This window comes from Oncorhynchus nerka, linkage group LG17 (assembly GCF_034236695.1).
Source record: "Oncorhynchus nerka isolate Pitt River linkage group LG17, Oner_Uvic_2.0, whole genome shotgun sequence".
NCBI lineage: Eukaryota > Metazoa > Chordata > Actinopteri > Salmoniformes > Salmonidae > Oncorhynchus > Oncorhynchus nerka.
In genome coordinates this window covers 30,580,449-30,600,591 of record NC_088412.1, presented here as the reverse complement: position 1 = coordinate 30,600,591, position 20,143 = coordinate 30,580,449, and the positions used below count along the sequence as shown (strand labels likewise).

Genomic DNA, 20,143 nt, shown 5'->3' with positions numbered 1-20,143 from the left:
GGCACTATATTGTCCTCAAAGCGAGCAAAGAAGTTGTTTACTTTGTCTGGGAGCAAGACATGGTGGTCCGCAACGGGGCTGGTTTTTATTTTGTTGCCCGTGATTGACTGTAGACCCTGCCACATACCTCCCGTGTCTGAGATTCACTGCTACACTGAAGGATCTTACATAACTGTATGTGTGGGTTACAGAGATGGGGTAGTCATTAACAAATCATGTTAAACACTACTATTGCACACAGAGTGAGGCCATGCAACTTATTTTGTGACTTGTTAAGCAAATGTTTACTCCTGAACTTATTTAGGCTTGGCAAATTTGTAAAACATTCTAAAAACATAATTCCACTTTTGACATTATGGGGTATTGTGTGTAGATCAGTAACACAAAATATTTTAAATTCAGGCTGTAACACAACAAAATGTGGAAAAAGTCAAGGGGTGTAAATACTTTCTGAAGCCACTGTAAATATTTGGTCACACGATTCATTTTGTATATGGTTTCCTAGAAACATGGGATGGTTCAACTAACCCTTTGGCCCGATTTCCCCACTTTCCCCTACTGACCATAACTAAACACAGGTCACAGCTTTCAAATCAACCTTAAGTCATTCACCTTTGCACATCTTTATTTGATACAAAGTACACAGTTGTATGACAGGGAAATCAATATTCTGTTCAAAAGTGTAAATTTTTTAAAGAAGACACCAAGAACATTATGTTCAGAACGTATATTGATAGAATCTATAATTGGACCTGGAAAATGTGTAATTTCAGTAAATCTGCGTTAGTAAATTGCTATTAGTTCAGTATTGAGTGCTCCGTAAATTGCAGTTACCTGTAGCTGAATCAATAAAATACACAGTAATTATATCCTGTAGTCTACTTCTCCCTGTCCAGTGAATCGCAACACTCACAGCTGTTTCCTGCTTCTTCCAGCCAGCCAGTTTGGAGACATCATGTGTTGCTCTATGTTTTGATCAGAGTGAGGGGGAAATGGTCAATGTGAGGAGGTGGTCACCGTGGCAGGGCTCGGACCAGGAACTCTGCTGGGGAGTGAGTGAACCCCAGGACACCCTCCAAACTGGGCATGGCTCCAGGGACCGGAGACCAGGAGAAACGCTGGAGCAAGGAGGAGAAGAACAGGAACAGTTCCATACGAGCCAGATGCTCCCCCACACACGCACGCTTACCTGGAGAGACAGACACACACACATTTCATCTGAGGAGACACACACGCTTACCTGAGGGAGAAAGATATGTGACTGACTGGGTTTGAACCCGGATTATTTGTCAAAAGCTCAGGAGTGGCAGATATCCAAGTGGTTTGAGAGGCGAGCCAGCAACCGGAGGGTTCAACTGAACAAAGTCTGTCTGGAAGTGAGCTGGCAACAGGAGAGTAGCTGGTATCAAATCCTAGATGCTATTGCCTACCGTTGTAACCCTGAGCAATGCACTTAACCCCCCAAAACAACAGCTCCCTGGGCACTCAGTGTGGAAGCCCCCCACCTCTCCAAAAACCTGTATACGTGTGTCTTTCGGACAAGTTCTGATAAAAGCAGATGTCAAATTTCAGTTGGACCTTCTGTACAATTGACCCATAAAGAGCTCTTAATCTTAATGTTAAGTTTTCCGGTCACAGGCAAGGTTACTCATCACACAAGTTTGTAATAAAAACATGAAAACACAACCCACAGAGATCATAACCTGAGCAACAAACAATACATGTTGTACGGGTAGTCTGTTGTATCACCTGCTGAGAAAGGCAGGAAGGCATCTCTCCTTCTGAACTGTCCTTCAGAATCCAGGAAGTGCTCTGGGTTGAAAGTGTTTGGAGTTTCCCACTCGTCTTTGTCAAACAGCACCGAAGACAGGTTGGTGCTGACAACCGTCCCCTGAATAGCACAGAGATATTGTAACTCACAGACTGCCTACCTGCCCAGCAATGTGCAGAGCAGGACTATAGCCTATTGTCAGTTGTAGCAGCCATATGGTTAAGTTGGTACATTAATGACTAACTGTACAAATCATCCATGGATTTTGGTAGCTATTGTTTGTATTCTACTAGCCTTGAGAGCTGAATGTCACAAAAGTTCAGTGACAAGTATCATTCACCTGACACATGGAGGGTCTCAGGACTGTTAATGCGGTATCTTACCTTGGGTATGAAATATCCCCCAAGTTTCGTGTCTTTGCTGGCCATCTTGGGGAAACCCAGCGGCACAACGTTTCCTATCCTCTGTGTCTCATGGATGACAGCGTCAGTGAAGGGCATGTTGGGTCTGTCAGCCGTGGTGGGCTGGCGGGACTGTCCTATCACTCTGTCTATCTCAACCTGGACCTTCTCTGGAGGGATAAAGGAGAAGGGATCAATCAATTGATCAATCAAACTCAGTGGTGCTGTGGAAGAGTTGACTCACCCTGTATCTCTGGGTAGTTCATCATGTAGACCAGGGCCCAGCGTAAGGTGGTGGCAGCGGACTCCATCCCAGCCTCGATCAGGTCCAGAGTACACACCACCAGAGTCTCTGTGTTGAAGCCAGCTTTAGGGTCCTCCTTCCTCTGAGAATGTTTAAGGAGAAGGTGGATTGGAATGTGTCAAAATAATACAAAACATGACTTGTCTGTCTGTCTGGTAGAAGTGGTTTGCTACATTCACGCGATGTGTGTCTTTGACCTTTGTCTTAGTGTTGGCTACTATTCTGGTACCATACCTTGTTAATCTCTGTGAGGTATGTGTCTATGTAGTCCCGGGGGTCCTCTGGATCCCAATCCTCTTGATGCTTCTCTATCTCTGCCCGCAGGAAGTCGGTGATCTGTTGGTAGTTGGAGTGGATGGTCTGGTGGGGACCAGGCAGGTATTTCATGATGTGTGGGAAGGCATCATATAGCTGGGACAGGGAGGGACAGAGTTACACATACAGATCAAACTACAGGAGAACAGTTATGTTTATTTTCCTGTTTATACTGTATGTGCATAATAGTTATGATAAAAGGATAGGATTTTTTCAGGTAATTCACCAAAATAGTTTTGCGAGGGACAGGGACATGAGTTCTGACCACTGAGAGCTAGGCTCTAAGTTTAACATCCCATCTGAAGGAGTTAAGACCATTGACCAGCCAACAACTTGACACCCACCTGAGCCCGAGCAGTGCCGGATAATATCACAACCTCGTTGTCCAAGCGTAGGAGCTTCTGGAAGTTTTCATCGCTGTACTCGAAGCGATGGCCGAACACCACAGAAGAGATAATGTTCCCCACCGCGTTGTTCAGCATGTAATGGGGGTTGAACCCTCCCCCTGACAGTAACACATACTGGCTATGCAAAGCTTGGATGGATTCTCTCATCAACTGTTGTCCTGCATGTGTCTTTATTATTATTATTATTATTAGTAGTAGTAAGTTAAGTATAAGTGGACCAAAGGCACATGAAGGTTACACTTATTCTATAGGGGACACAGTTGACATGATATATTGATAGAGTGTGCAAGTATCAAGTGTGTTCTCACAATGTTATGACAGGAATGTGTACAGTACATGTCCGGGGTGTATGTCTACAGTGCAGTGTTGTTATTTCTATCAAATAAAAAGCAGTAACCCTAACCCTACATATACTGTACCGTATACATACCCTGCTCCTCTCTGAAGGCCTCACACAGGAAGTTACTCTCCAGCTGGATGTAGTGCTCCAGTCCCTTCTTCCCTTCTCCGAAGTATCGCAGGTGGGTATGAGCAAACTTTCTCTGGCTCTTCCACATGAGACCGTTGCTTAGAGCGATACCTGAGGTCAGAGGAGAGGTGGAGATTAAGAGCCAGGTATTGGGCGGATCTCAATAGTCTAAAATGTCATCTCCTTTCCCCAATCTGCAGTGATAGGTGCATTGGGCAGGTGGAAAGTTAATTCCTGGTAGGCATCCTTTTTCAGCTATTTCAGATGGAGAGGAACCGAGGTAGGCAAGCGTCTTTGGATTATTGATAATATATACAGTACCAGTCAAATGTTTAGACACACATACTCATTAAGGGTTCTTCTTTATTTGTACTATTTTGTACATTGTAGAATAATAGTGACATCGAAACTATGAAATAACACATATGGAATCATGTAGTAACCCAAAAAGTGTTATATTTTATTAATTTGAGATTCTTCAAAGTAGCCACCCTTTGCCTTGATGACAGCTTTGCACACTTTTGGCATTCTCTCAACCAGCTTCATGAGGTAGTCACCTGGAGAATGCATTTCAATTAACAGGTGTGCCTTGTTAAAAGTTCATTTGTGGAATATCTTTCCTTCTTAATGCGTTTGAGCCAATCAGTTGTGATGTGACAAGGTAAAGGTGGAATACAGAAGATAGCACTATTTGGGGGGAAAACAAGTCCATATTATGGCAAGAACAGCTCAAATAAATAAGCAAAGAGAAATTACAGTCCATCATTACTTTAAGACATCAGAAGGTCAGTCAAGTTTATTAGAGCTAACTGCACCTCAGATTGCAGCCCAAATAAATGCTTCACAGAGCTCAAGAAACAGACACATCTCAACATCAACCGCTCGGAGGAGATTGTGTCAGTCAGGCCTTCATGGTCAAATTGCTGCAAAGAAACCACTACTAAAGGACACCAATAAGAATAAGAGACTTGCTTGGGCCGAGAAACACAAGCAATGGACATTAGACCAGTGGAAATCTGTCCTTTGGTCTGATGAGTCTAAATGTTAGATTTTTGGTTTCAACCGCCGTGTGTTTGTGAGACACAGAGTAGGTGAGCGGATGATCTCCGTATGTGTGGTTCCCACCATGAAGCATAGAGGAGGAGGTGTGATGGTGTGGGGGTGCTTTGCTGGTGACACTCAGTGATTTATTTAGAATTCAAGGCACACTTAACCAGCATGGCTACCACAGCATTCTGCAGCGATACGCCATCCCATCTGGTTTGTGCTTAATGGGACTATCATTTGTTTTTCAACAGGACAATGACCCAACACACACTTCCAGGCTGTGTAAGGGCTATTTGACCAAGAACAAGAGTGATGGTGCTCCATCAGATGACCTGGCCTCCACAATCACCCAACCTCAACCCAATTGAGATGGTTTGGGATGAGTTGCCAAGGCAGCAGCTACTCTTCCTGGGGTACAAACATATTAAAGCACCTACATTACATATAAAACAAAAGATAAAACAGGACATCATATAACATTATTACACCACTACATATCTACAATACAAAATGTTTAATACCACCATACAACAATATCACAATGTATGCATATGTCTGTACCTTTCTGTGTCTCTTCACAGTTCCCATTGTTCCATAAATTGTATTTTTCCCTGTTTAAAAAAAATCTGATTCTACTGCTTACATCAGTTACCTGATGTGGAATAGAGCTCCATGTAGTCATGTCTCTATGTAGTACTGTGCGCCTTCCAGTCTGTTCTGGACTTGTGAACTGTGGATAGTAAGTAAGTAGCCCACCGGTACAACTATGTTGAGTTATAACGTACTAATTTGGCTTATTTGATGTGAACTAATATTTTGATCATCTAGTGTGCTTGCCTTACAAGCATTTTAATTTCATTGTATTAAGGGTTTATTTAACTCCTTTGTTTCCATGCTGTCTAATTCACCTATTCAGTTTGTTTACATAGTGTCTCAGTGACTCAAAATATCTTTGGTTATTTGTTTACTGCATCTGTTTGTACTAACCCAGTAAACAGTAAATGTTCCGAGGCTACACGTTTTGGTGGGTCTTCACTTCAATGTCAAAGGTTTTGAACGTCATTTATGCCCAGCAAACTTTCAACGTTGCACATGCGTCGTTTTTTTTGGTCCTGGCTGTAAAGTTGTCTTATATTATTTATATATATATATATATTTTGTCATCTTACTACAATTTGCTTACATCAAATTAGGTTTTTGGTTGAGAGCCTTGATACATTTAATTTATTTTCTCTCTCAATGCCTGTTATAAGACTGGGAATATAATTATATCCATCTACAAGTGGTGCTTTTCTAACTTCAATTGCAGACGGGATTCACAATTTATTTTTTCTCTCTTTTTGCTGCTTGATCCACTAACACAAAACGCGACTTTAAAGAGCAGGACTGTGGGTTTGGGTTTAACACCGCACTCTCACAGACATACTGTGTGAAGAGAACATATCCTATTTAGGCTTCTACCTTGTTTGGGGAGGTATTGTCTGGGATGTGGGGAGGTGGTTGGGGGGAATTGGTCAGTTCTAATGTTGTCATTCTGTCTTCTTTTTAGTTTTTTTCATGTACTTTTCCCAAATATTTTACACGGTACATTATTACTCGGAGACAAGTTATACTGGGGTTTTTGGGCATTCATTGCTTTTCCACACTATGCTCTAATGACAGGGTTGTATAATGGTGAGTGCCCAGGTTGGCCAAATTAATACGTTCAAGTACATTTCGTGGAACATCAAAGGGGCTAACAACCCTGTGAAGCGTAAGAGGGTGCTGACACACGTAAAGGGTTTGAATGCAAATTTTCCATTTCTACTAGAGACTCACTTGAGGACTGGTGAGCACTTTAGGATGCGTAGGGACTGGGTTGGTCAACTGTTCCACTCTAACTTTCATAGTAAATCGAGAGGTACTGCCATTTTAGTTGATACATCTACTCCCTTTGTAGCTTCTGCCTAACCTTCGGAGGAGTACTTATGAGAGTATTGTTATCAACAACCTCCTGAGCCACTGCCTGTTCACCCCGCTATCATCCAGAAGGCGAGGTCAGTACAGGTGCATCAAAGCTGGGACCGAGAGACTGAAAAACAGCTTCTATCTCAAGGCCATCAGACTGTTAAACAGCCACCACTAACATTGAGTGGCTGCTGCCAACACACTGACTCAACTCCAGCCACTTTAATAATGGGAATGGATGGGAAATGATGTCAAATATATCACTAGCCACTTTAAACAATGCTACCTAATATAATGTATACATACCCTACATTATTCATCTCATATGTATATGTATATACTGTACTCTATATCATCTACTGCATCTTTATGTAATACATGTATCACTAGCCACTTTAACTATGCCACTTTGTTTACATACTCATCTCATATGTATATACTGCACTAAATATCTTGCCCATGCTGCTCTGTACCATCACTCATTCATATATCTTTATGTACATATTCTTTATCCCCTTACACTTGTGTCTATATGGTAGTAGTTTTGGAATTGTTAGCTAGATTACTTGTTGGTTATTACTGCATTGTCGGAACTAGAAGCACAAGCATTTCGCTACACTCGCATTAACATCTGCTAACCATGTGTATGTGACAAATAATATTGGATTTTATTTATTTCTGACCATTCACCATTAGTGCTTGACCTTGTCCCCAGCAACCTCCTGTGTTATCAATGGCGTTTTAACCCCATTTTACTCTCAGGTAAGGAGTTTGTCAATTTAATTTCTTCTGAAATCACCTTATTCCTAGAAATTAATTCAATGCCAGGTATGTCCTGCTCTTCCACGTGGGAGTCTCTCAAAGCATGCCTAGGTGGCCAAATAATTTCTTATACAGCCAACCAAATCAAAGGTCGCTCTCAGCAGCGTTGAGACCTGGGTGAAGCCATAGCTACATTGGAAGAGAAGTATGCTACAGATCCTTCCTCTGATCTACACTTGAAGTCAGAAGTTTACATACACCTTAGTCAAATACATTTAAACTCAGTTTTTCACAATTCATGACATTTAATCATAGTAAAAATGCCCTGTCTTAGGTCAGTTAGGATCACCACTTCATTTTAAGAATGTGAAATGTCAGAATAATAGTAGAATGATTTATTTCAGCTTTTATTTATTTCATCACATTCCCAGTGGTCAGACGTTTACATACACTCAATTAGTATTTGGTAGCATTGTCTTTAAATGGTTTAACTTGGGTCAAACGTTTCGGGTAGCCTTCCACAAGCTTCCCACAATAAGTTGGATGAATTTGGGCCCATTCCTCCTGACAGTGCTGGTGTAACTGAGTCAGGTTCGTAGGCCTCCTTGATCGCACACGCTTTTTCAGTTCTGACCACAAATTTTCTATGGGATTGAGGTCAGTGCTTTGTGATGGCCACTCCAACACCTTGACTTTGTTGTCCTTAAGCCATTTTGCCACAACTTTGGAAGTATGCTTGAAGTCATTGTCCATTTGGAAGACCCATCTGCGACCAAGCTTTACCTTGACTGATGTCTTGAGATGTTGCTTCAATATATCCACATAATTTTCCTCCCTCATGATGTCATCTATTGTGTGAAGTGCACCAGTCCCTCCTGCAGCAAAGCGCTGCCACCCCCGTGCTTCACGGTTGGGATGGTGTTCTTCGGCTTGCAGGCCTGCCCCTTTTTCCTCCAAACATAACAATGGTCATTATGGCCAAACAGTTTTATTTTTGTTTCATCAGACCAGAGGACATTTCTCCAAAAAGTACAATCTTTGTCCTCATGTGCAGTTGCAAACTGTAGTCTGTCTTTTTTATGGTGGTTTTGGAGCAGTGGCTTCTTCCTTGCTGAGCGGCCTTTCAGGTTATGTCGATATAGGACTCAGTTTTACTGTGGATATAGATACTTTTGTACTCGTTTCCTCCAGCATCTTCACAAGGTCCTTTGCTGTTGTTCTGGGATTGATTTGCACTTTTCGCACCAAAGTACGTTCATCTCTAGGAGACAGAACACGTCTCCTTCCTAAGCTGTGTGACAGCTTCGTGGTCCCATGGTGTTTATACTTGCGTACTATTGTTTATACAGATGGTACCTTCAGGCATTTGGAAATTGCTGCCAAGGATGAACCAGACTTGTGGAGGTCTACAATTTTTCTTCTGAGGTCTTGGCTGATTTCTTTTGATTTTCCCATGATGTCAAGCAAAGACGTACTGAGTTTGAAGGTAGGCCTTGAAATACATCCACAGGTACACCTCTAATTGACTCAAATGATGTCAAATAGCATATCAGAAGCTTTTAAAGCCATGACATCATTTTCGGGAATTTTCCAAGCTGTTTAAAGGCACAGTCAACTTAGTGTATGTAAACTTCTGACCCACTGGAATTGTGATACAGTGAATTATAAGTGAAATTCTCTGCCTGTAAACAATTGTTGGAAAAATTACTTGTGTCATGCACAAAGTAGATGTCCTAACCGACTTGCCAAAACTATAGTTTGTTAACAAGAAATTTGTGGAGTGGTTGAAAAACGAGTTTTAATGACTCCAAACTAAGTGCATGCAAACTTCCAACTTCAACTGTACATAAAGAATGCCAGGTACTCCAATCTGAATTTGATGAGCTTTCTACCAGACAAGGTGAACAATTAATCTAACGAGCTCGATACAGAGTGTATGAATAAGGTGACAAAGCCAGTAAACTCCTTGCACATCATAACTGTAAATCTGAGGCCTCACTTTTAATTCCACCAATAAGAACCCTGTGAGGTACTACCACAGTTATACATAAATCAATAAATGATCAATTCAAACAATTTTACTCTGAGCTATACACCTCTGAATCTCCTCAATACCCTTTGCTGATTGATTATTTAATGGTCTGAATATGCCTTCAATTGATACCGACTCCCATGACTGTTTAGAAGAAGAATTTACACCTATGGCATTCATATTAAAACAAAAAGAACTCTGTATTTGACACCCCTGTAAGGGTTGGATGAGCATTTCTTGGTGTGGATGCCTTGTTCATCTTGCCCTGTCAGAGACTAAAATGTGAGCTTGTTTTGCGCTGTTTTTTATTTTGTTTACACCTACATAAAAAAAACATTGTAAACTTTATTTTTGGTCCAGTGGAGGGTTGGTCTGTGGCCATGACTGTCTGTGAGTGTGAGTGGTTACATTTCTCCACCCATATCCCTTGTCTGTTTACAGGAACAATGGTGACTCTGTCCCTGTACTACAGATTGCACTTTAACCTTTGTAGCCTTCTGCCTGGAGTGTTTAACTTGTCTAAAGTACGGTATCTTTATAGCTAGTCTTTTTAATTTTTTTGTAGTTGTATATTATTTATATTGTTTTGTGTTGTCTTATGTGTGTAAAACTGAATAAAGAGTAAAAAAAAAACACCCTCTGTGTTCTGTTAGACAAGTAACCATTTATCCACATTATAACAGGGGGTGTAAAGCCATAAAACATACATTTTTTAGGCAGTAGACTATAATCGATCATGTCAAAAGCTGCACTGAAGTCTAGCAAGACAGCCCCCACAATAATTTTATCATCAATTTCTTTCAGACAATCTTCAGTCATTTGTGTAAGTGCTGTGCTTGTTGAGTGTCCTTCCCTATAAGCGTGCTGAAATTCTGTTGTCAATTTGTTTACTGTGAAATAGCATTGCATCTGGTCAAACAATTTGTTTTCCAGAAGTTTACTAAGGGTTGGTAACAGGCTGATTGGTTGGTTATTTGAGCTAGTAAAGGGGGCTTTACTATTCTTAGGTAGCGGAATGACTAGCTTCCCTCCAGGCCTGAGGGCACACACTTTCTAGTAGGCTTAAATTGAAGATGTGGCAAATAAGAGTGGCAATATTAATATTAATTTTACATCCAGATTGACCCCGGTGACTTGTCATTATTGATAGGCAACAATAATTTTTTCACCTCTTTCAAACGGACTTTACGGAATTCAAAAGTACAATTCTTGTCTTTCATAATTTGGTCAGATATACTTGGATGTGTAGTGTTAGCGTTTGTTGCTGGCATGTTATACCTAAGTTTGCTTATCTTGCCAATGAAAAGGTCATTAAAGTAGTTGGCAATATCAGTGGGTTTTGTGATGAATGAGCCATCTGATTCCGTGAATGATGGAGCCAAGTTTGCCTTTCATTTCATTTAAGGTGCTCCAAAGCTTTTTACTATCATTCTTTATATCATTTATTTTTGTTTCATAGTATAGGTTATTTTTCTTTTTATTCAGTTTAGTCACATGATTTCTTAATTTGCAGTATGTTTGCCAATCAGTTGGGCTGCCAGTCTTATTTGCCATACCTTTTGCCTCATCCCTCTAAACCAGGTATTCCCAAATTGGAGTACCCCCAAGGGTACGCACAATGCCGTCGGGGGTACGCCAAATAAAAATGTGATTTTTATTTTCACATTTTCAAACAGTCTATTTATATTTTCAAACGGGGCTATACATTTGGGTGAGGTTTTTTTCTTGCCTGATTAGCCTCATTTCACTGCCAAAAATCAAATGAAACCATCTAGTGTTCAGCGAAATAACAACACAATGTGAAGTACAGGTAGCCTAGTCAAATAATTAACATCCAATCACATTAACCATTACTCTCTCGCGGGAATTCCACTAATTGTCCGTATGTAGCCAAATGTAGCTGCTGCTCATTCCGTTTGATCGAAAATTAATAAATGGTTAAAAAAAGTAAGGCCTGCGTCCATAGAGACACATACCAGTTCTACTGGTAGTACTGCTACTACCAGCAGTACTACACCTGCACCTGTCGACGACACAAGTTGTTCTGCTTCCACGAGCACATGCAAAGCTAGCATCAGTAATTCTACATTTGTTGTTAGCCCAGCTAGCATGGACACTGACAGTTGTGAATCTGATGCAGCTGAAGAGCTACTGCCACCTTACCCGGAAAAGCACTGAACAACAGACAGGGACGTTGGACCAGCGAAGAGGAGCAAATATGATGAGAACTACATTGATTTGGGGTTCACTTACAGTGGGGAGAACAAGTATTTGATACACTGCCGATTTTGCAGGTTTTCCTACTTACAAAGCATGTAGAGGTCTTTAATTTTTATCATAGGTACACTTCAACTGTGACAGACGGAATTTAAAACAAAAATCCAGAAAATCACATTGTATGATTTTTAAGTAATTAATTTGCATTTTATTGCATGACATAAGTATTTGATACATCAGAAAAGCAGAACTTAATATTTGGTACAGAAACCTTTGTTTGCAATTACAGAGATCATATGTTTCCTGTAGTTCTTGACCAATTTTGCACACACTGCAGCAGGGATTTTGGCCCACTCCTCCATACAGACCTTCTCCAGATCCTTCAGGTTTCGGGGCTGTCGCTGGGCAATACGGACTTTCAGCTCCCTCCAAAGATTTTCTATTGGGTTCAGGTCTGGAGACTGGCTAGGCCACTCCAGGACCTTGAGATGCTTCTTACGGAGCCACTCCTTAGTTGCCCTGGCTGTGTGTTTCGGGTCGTTGTCATGCTGGAAGACCCAGCCACGACCCATCTTCAATGCTCTTACTGAGGGAAGGAGGTTGTTGGCCAAGATCTCGCAATACATGGCGCCATCCATCCTCCCCTCAATACGGTGCAGTCGTCCTGTCCCCTTTGCAGAAAAGCATCCCCAAAGAATGATGTTTCCACCTCCATGCTTCACGGTTGGGATGGTGTTCTTGGGGTTGTACTCATCCTTCTTCTTCCTCCAAACACGGCGAGTGGAGTTTAGACCAAAAAGCTCTATTTTTGTCTCATCAGACCACATGACTTCCTCCCATTCCTCTGGATCATCCAGATGGTCATTGGCAAACTTCAGACGGGCCTGGACATGCGCTGGCTTGAGCAGGGGGACCTTGCGTGCGCTGCCAGATTTTAATCCATGACGGCGTAGTGTGTTACTAATGGTTTTCTTTGAGACTGTGGTCCCAGCTCTCTTCAGGCCATTGACCAGGTCCTGCAGTGTAGTTCTGGGCTGATCCCTCACCTTCCTCATGATCATTGATGCCCCACGAGGTGAGATATTGCATGGAGCCTCAGACCAAGGGTGATTGACCATCATCTTGAACTTCTTCCATTTTCTAATAATTGCGCCAACAGTTGTTGCCTTCTCACCAAGCTGCTTGCCTATTTGTCCTGTAGCCCATCCCAGCCTTGTGCAAGTCTACAATGTTATCCCTGATGTCCTTACACAGCTCTCTGGTCTTGGCCATTGTGGAGAGGTTGGAGTCTGTTTGATTGAGTGTGTGGACAGGTGTCTTTTATACAGGTAACGAGTTCAAACAGGTGCAGTTCAAACAGGTAATGAGTGGAGAACAGGAGGGCTTCTTAAAGAAAAACTAACAGGTCTGTGAGAGCCGGAATTCTTACTGGTTGGTAGGTGATCAAATACTTATGTCATGCAAGAAAATGCAAATTAGTTTCTTCAAAATCATACATTGTGATTTTATGGATTTTTGTTTTAGATTATATCTGTCACAGTTGAAGTGTACCCATGCTAAAAATTGCAGACCTCTACATGCTTTGTAAGTAGGAAAACATGCAAAATCGGCAGTGTATCAAATACTTGTTCTCCCCACTGTATATTGGGAGTAGTGCTTTCCTCAGCCACAGTGTGTTAAAGGTGCAAAAGTACTATCTCACAACTCGATGAAACCCTCACTCTTGCGCAGACATTTAGAAACAAAACATGCCCATTTGAAAAATAAGCCACAGGAGTTTTTTGAGCAAGAATTAAGATGACTTTTGAGTAGTAAGACGTGTATAAAAGCAACAGATACCATTCATAAGAAGGGGCTAGAAGCATCTTATATGGTGAGCAACTGAATGGCTAGGACATGCATGCCCCAAACTATTGTGGAGGGCTTAATTCTTCCTGCTGCCGCGGATATGGCTGGGACAATGCTGGGAGGAAAAGCCCCAAAAACTACACAGACAATGCCTTCATCAAACAACACTGTTTCACGACGCATCAGTGACATGGCAGGAGATGTTTTAAAACAATTACTGCTTCGCATACAAGCCAGTGAATCTTATGCAATAAAGCTGGATGAGTCAACAGACGTGGTGGGCCTGGCACAGCTCCTGGTATATGCCTGTTACCTTTATGGGGGGTCAATTAAGAAAGACATCGTCTTCTGGAAACCAGGACAACAGGAGAGTATATTTTTTAAAGTACTGGACAGCTTTGTGACATCAAATGGACTTTGGTGGTCAAGATGTGTTGGTATCTGTACTGATGGCGCAAAAGTCATGACAGGGAGACATAGTGGAGTGGTAACGCTTGTGCAAGCAGTTGCTCCCAACGTCACTTGGGTACACTGCAGCATCCACCGAGAGGCTCTTGCTGCCAAAGGAATGCCTGACAGCTTGAAAGACATTTTGGACACCACAGTGAAAATGGTTAATTTTGTTAAAGCAGGGCCCCTGAACTCTTGTTTATTTTCTGCACTATGCAATGATATGACATGTAACGCTTTTACAACACACAGAAGTGCGCTGGTTATCAAGGGGAAAAGTATTTACATGTTTTTTTAAATTGAGAGATGAGCTTAAAGTTTTCTTTAAAGACCATAATTTCCACTTGTCTGACAGCTTGCATGATGATGAGTTTCTCACACGACTGGCCTATCTGGGTGATGTTTTTTCTCGCCTGAATGATCTGAATCTCGGATTACAGGGACTCTCCGCAACTATATTCCATGTGCGGAACAAAATTGAGGCTATGATTAAGAAGTTGGAGCACTTCTCTTTCTGCATTAACAAGGAAATACACAGGTCTTTCCATTTGTGTGCAAATTACCTCAAGCTTACGGACAATGTCAAATGTGATATAGCGAAGCACCTGAGTGAGTTGGGTGCGCAATTACTCAAGTACTTTCCCGAAACAAATTATACAAACAACTGGATTCATTATATCTTTCATGCCCTGCCTCCAGTCGACTTACCGATATCTGAACAAGAGAGCCTAATCGAAATTGCAACAAGCGGTTCTGTGAAAATTTTATTTAATCAGAAACCACTGCCAGATTTCTGGATTGGGCTGCGCTCAGAGTATCCTGCCTTGGCAAATCACGCTGTTAAGACACTGATTGTCACGCCTTGGTCATAGTGTTTTGTGCTTTCGTTATATATTTGGTCAGGCCAGGGTGTGACATGGGTTTATGTGTTGTGTTTCGTATTGGGGTTTTATAGGATTTGGGATTGTGAATGATTAGGGGTGTGTCTAGATAGGCTTGGCTGCCTGAGGCGGTTCTCAATCAGAGTCAGGTGATTCTTGTTGTCTCTGATGGGGAACCGTATTTAGGTAGCCTGGGTTTCACTTTGTATTTCGTGGGTGATTGTTCCTGTCTTTGTGTAGTATTCACCAGATAGGCTGTATTAGGTTTCACGTTCCGTTTGTTGTTTTCGTATTTCTAAGTTATTTCATGTATCGTTCCGTTTTTCTTCATTAAAGACATGAGTAACCACCACGCTGCATTTCGGTCCTCTCTTTCGACAAACGAAGAACGCCGTTACACTGATGCCCTTTGCCACCACGTACCTATGTGAGAGTGGATTCTCGGCCCTGACTAGCATGAAAACTAAATACAGGCACAGACTGTGTGTGGAAAAATATTTAAGACTGAGATTCTCTCCAATACAACCCAACATTGCAGAGTTATGTGCATCCTTTCAAGCACACCCTTCTCATTAACCTGTGGTGAGTTATTCACAATTTTTCATAAACAAATACAGTTTTATATGTAAAGATGGTTAAATAAAGAGCAAAATGATTGATTATTATTACATTATTATTTGTGCCCTGGTCCTATAAGAGCTCTTTGTCACTTCCCACAAGCCGGGTTGTGACAAAAACTCACACTCCTTCTTATGTTTAAAAATGTATCTTATAGTGTATGTGTGACAGGCTTACAATGATGGCAAAAAACAACATTTGAGAGTGCGCTGACCCTGGTGCTAGAGGGGGTACGCAGCTGGAGGTTGAATGTTTGAAGGGGTACGGGACTATAAAATGTTTGGGAACCACTGCTCCAAACCATACAATTTTTCAATTCCTCATCAATCCAAGGGGATTTAACAGGTTTTACAGTAATTTTCTTAATGGGCGCGTGCTTAATAGTAACGGGAATGAGCAATTTCATAAATGTGTCAAGTTTAGCATCTAGTTGCCCTCATTACACCCCACAGACCAGCAAATATTCTTTACATCATCAACATACGAATCCCTACAAAACGTATTGTATGACCTCTTATACACTATATTAGGCCCAGCCTTTGGAACTTTGGTTTTCCTAGATATGACTACTATATTGTGATCACTACATCCTATGGATTTGGATACTGCTTTAAAGCAAATTTCTGCATCATTAGTAAAGATGTGATCAATACATGTTGATGATTTCATTCCTGTGCTGTTTGTAAATACTCTGGTAGGTTGACTGACAACCTGAACCAAGTTGCAGCCACTGGTTACAGTTTTTTTTTAATTGAGTGGGAAGCTTGATGAGAGTCAGTCAATATTTAAATCCCCCAGAAAATATAGCTCTGTTGATATCATTTACATTATCAAGCATTTCACACATATTATCCAATATGGTGGCAAAAGTGCAAGATTATGTTCTAATACTTTTATTGCATCAAATGGTTGTTTATTTAACAGAATAGAGTATTCTTAACTATTGTGTGTGTTCTACTGAGGATGGGCCTCTGGGAGATAACACTGACAGGAGATTTACCATGTCGTTTGGGTGATTAAACCTAAAGCGCATTCCAGAGCATGGGTTAATGTTTTCTGTTTATACCGTACCAGGGAGAGATGGTTCCAGTTTGGAGTCGGAGGGCCAGACACTGGTCTATACAATGAAAACGGTTGACACAGCAGATACTGTCTGCTATGTATTATAGGTATCTTTCATACAGATCTTAACCTTGTGACCCATTCTATTTATCTGTTGTTCGTCATGTAGGTTGAAAGGGGTGTATCTTGGCTAGAAAAGACCTTTGTACTTTTGTCTCGTTGCTCTCCACGGATCATCAGAGACGGTGATGGGTTGACCAGCCATTGCTATTGCAAACTCTCACTATTAAAGATTTAGTTGAAGTTTAACTCTGACTTGTGTGATAAGTTTGTCTCTCCTCATTTGATAGTAAAGAAATGAACCACCACACCAGTTACTGACTGTTGGCACTTGGCGGTCTATAGCAGCTTCCCACAAGAATAGGCTTAAGGTGAGGCAGATGAACCTGTAGCCATATTACTTCAACAGTTTTTAACATGAGTTCCTCTCTAAGCTATACAGGAATGTGGTTCTGAATATAGACCGCAACACCACCCCCGTTGGCATGTCTGTCTTTTCGGTAGACGTTATAACTATGCGTTGCTACCACTGTATCACCAAAGGTATTATCTAAGTAAGTTTCAGAGATCAGAATATGAATGTCATCTGTTACAAGCAAGTTATATACTTCAGGGACCTTGTTTCTCAGGCCGCACATGTTAACATGGGTTATTTTGAGCACTTTTCTGGTTTGCTTGATTGTTTTTAATGCTTTACTGGGAAGCTTATCAGAAGTGGACTTGCTCATGTTATTTATATTGGAGCTGATAGTGCAGGGTGAGCTGCACACAGTGGTCTGCCTACTAGGGCACACCACCTCAATGCTAACAGTATAACTGTTGGACCGTAGAGCGAAGGAAAAGCAGCCAACAAGTCCATATGTGGGAACTCCTTCAAGACTGTTGAAAAAGCATTACTCATGAAGCTGGTTGAGAGAATGCCAAGAGTGTGAAAAGCTTTCATCAAGTCAAAGGGTGACTACTTTGAAGAATCTAAAACATATTTTGATGAACACTTTTCTGGTTACTACATGATTCCATATGTGTTATTTCATAGTTTGATGTGTTCACTATTATTATACAATGTAGAAAATAGTTGTACAATTTTTTTTTTTTTTAAACCTTGAATGAGTAGATCAAACTTTTGACTGGTAATGTACATAATGCAGAATTTTCATATCTAACATGTTTATCCTTTCCAAAAAAGCAACAGGAGTACATTCTAGTGCTCACAGCCTTTCTCACTGGAGCCTGGCCTGGTCAGAAGTGATGCACTATGTAGGGAATAGTGTGCCACTCACTCACCAATGCCTTTGAAGGTGACATGAAACAGAGGGACAATGGGCCGGTCATAGAAACTGTCCAGTTGGTTGACCAGAGCTTCCTTCACCATCTTATACCCTGAGATAAACACTACCCTTTCACTGCCTCGACGCAGGCTGAACACTGGACCATAGTCCTCAGCCATCTACAGCAGGGAAGGAAGGAATGGTTGTGACACATTTATTACATTTTTATAAAATATTTAACCTTTATTTAGAGAATCCCAATTGAGACCACAGTTATTTTTCAATGGTGCCCTGTGTAAAAACACGCCACATGCAAGTCAAATCTGTGTCAATTATTTCACTGCACTAGTAAAGATATAGTATTGGTAACATACGTCATTAGTAATCAAATATTTCTGATTAATATTAGCAATGATTATATGAGTATTTTTCTGACCTTGTCAATGGTCTTGAAGTCGAGCCCTGTGAAGATATTACCCAGGAAAGGAAAAGACCAGGGTCCGGGGGGGAAGTTAGTTGGAGTTCTGTTTCTGACGATGTCCACCACCAAGAGAAACACAAAGATAAACACCAGCCAGCCCTTCACATCGAAACAGTCCAATGCAGCCAGCAGAATCATGGTGAGAACAGCTGTTTTTGCAGACTCTAAAACAGGTTGAAATGCTCTCTGTGATACTCTCTCTCCGTCTTTCTCTCTCAGTAGCCTCTCTCTTGCTCTCCGTTTCTGTCTTTCTCTCTCTTAAGCCCTCCTCTTTCTGTCTCTCTTTCTCTTAGCAGCATCTCCACTACCAAGCCTATCCTTGGCATTAGTAACTATAAGAGTCAGTGACAAGGAGGAAAACGAGGCTGCTCGACCATTTTAACTTGTGGTCTCAGGAGTAGTGTTATTCTGTAATGGGGAACCTTTCAGAGTTTATGAGAAAAACAAAGGAATACCAGACACGCAGGAGAGGGAGCACGAACTTTCTCCCTAACATGCACTTTTGTAAATGTTTTCAGAAGCTGTAAAACTAGCAGTGATCTTGTTACAAGAAGGCTATCTAAAGAATAAACCAACAGACAAGTTTAACTACAATAACATTCTCAGTAACATTTATTTGTTTTTGGTATTACTGTGGAATGTTGGTGTTTATATACAGTTGAAGTCGGAAGTTTACATACACTTAGGTTGGAGTCATTAAAACTTGTTTTTCAACCACTCCACAAATTTCTTGTTAACAAACTATTGGTTTTGGCAAGTCGGTTAGGACATCTACTTTCTGCATGACACAAGTAATTTTTCCAACAATTATTTACAGACAGATTATTTCACTTATAATTCACTGTGTCACAATTCTAGTGGGTCAGATGTTTACATACACTAAGTTGACTGTGCCTTTAAACAGCTTGGAAAATTCCAGAAAATTATGTCATGGCTTTAGAAGCTTCTGATAGACTATTTGACATCATTTGAGTAAATTGCAGGTGTACCTGTGGATGTATTTCAAGGCATACCTTCAGTGTCTCTTTGCTTGACATCATGGGAAAATCAAAAGAAATCAGCTAAGACCTCAGAAAACAATTGTAGACCTCCACAAGTCTGGTTCATCCTTGGGAGCAATTTCCAAACGCCTGAAGGTACCCCGTTCATCTGTACAAACAATAGTATAAACACCTGTAGAAACAATAGTATAAACACCATGGGACCACGCAGTCGTCATACCTGTCACGTTCTGACCTTTATTTCCTTTGGTTTTTCGTTATTTAGTATGGTCAGGGCGTGAGTTGGGGTGGGCAGTCTATGTTTGTTTTTCTATGATTTGGGGATTTCTATGTTTCGGCCTAGTATGGTTCTCAATCAGAGGCAGGTGTCGTTAGTTGTCTCTGATTGAGAATCATACTTAGGTAGCCTGGGTTTCACTGTTTGTTTGTGGGTGTTTGTTTCCGTATCTGTGTTTTTCACCACACGGTACTGTTTCGGTTTTCGTTCGTTTCACGTTTATTGTTTTTGTATTCATAGTGTTCAGTTTACGTTTTCTTAAATAAACAACCATGGACATTTACCACGCTGCGCATTGGTCCTCCGATCCTTCTCGCTTCTCCTCCTCAGACGAAGAGGAGGAGGAAAACCCTTACAATACCGTTCTGTCTCCTAGAGATGAACATACTTTGGGGCGAAAAGTGCAAATCAATCCCAGAACAACAGCAAAGGACCTTGTGAAGATGCTGGAGGAAATAGGTACAAAAGTATCTATATCCACAGTAAAACGAGTCCAATATCGACATAACCTGAAAGGTCGCTCAG

General features: G+C 41.2%; 1 protein-coding gene across 1 annotated transcript; it reads right to left on the bottom strand.

The window, feature by feature from the left end:
* Window positions 1–607: 607 nt before the first annotated feature.
* Window positions 608–18,651, bottom strand: LOC115145055 (cytochrome P450 2J2-like). The gene is made up of 9 exons (XM_029686285.2): window positions 18,296–18,651; window positions 17,876–18,038; window positions 3,629–3,778; window positions 3,136–3,296; window positions 2,711–2,887; window positions 2,417–2,558; window positions 2,155–2,342; window positions 1,750–1,891; window positions 608–1,189 (listed from the first exon to the last, which is right to left on the bottom strand). Exons 1-9 carry the CDS (start codon window positions 18,476–18,478, stop codon window positions 1,014–1,016), a joined length of 1,482 nt encoding a protein of 493 aa, XP_029542145.1. The 5' UTR covers window positions 18,479–18,651; the 3' UTR covers window positions 608–1,013.
* Window positions 18,652–20,143: the final 1,492 nt, after the last annotated feature.

What these genes read in the sequence shown, in the direction of transcription:
- LOC115145055 (XM_029686285.2), bottom strand. Translation starts at nt 18,478, where the DNA reads ATGATTCTGCTGGCTGCATTGGACTGTTTCGATGTGAAGGGCTGGCTG. An exon ending in ACTTCAAGACCATTGACAAG is followed by an intron (nt 18,039 to 18,295) that starts GTCAGAAAAATA and finishes TCCCTGCTGTAG; the next exon opens with ATGGCTGAGGACTATGGTCC. An exon ending in CCGGCACTGCTCGGGCTCAG is followed by an intron (nt 2,888 to 3,135) that starts GTGGGTGTCAAG and finishes TCCCTGTCCCAG; the next exon opens with CTATATGATGCCTTCCCACA.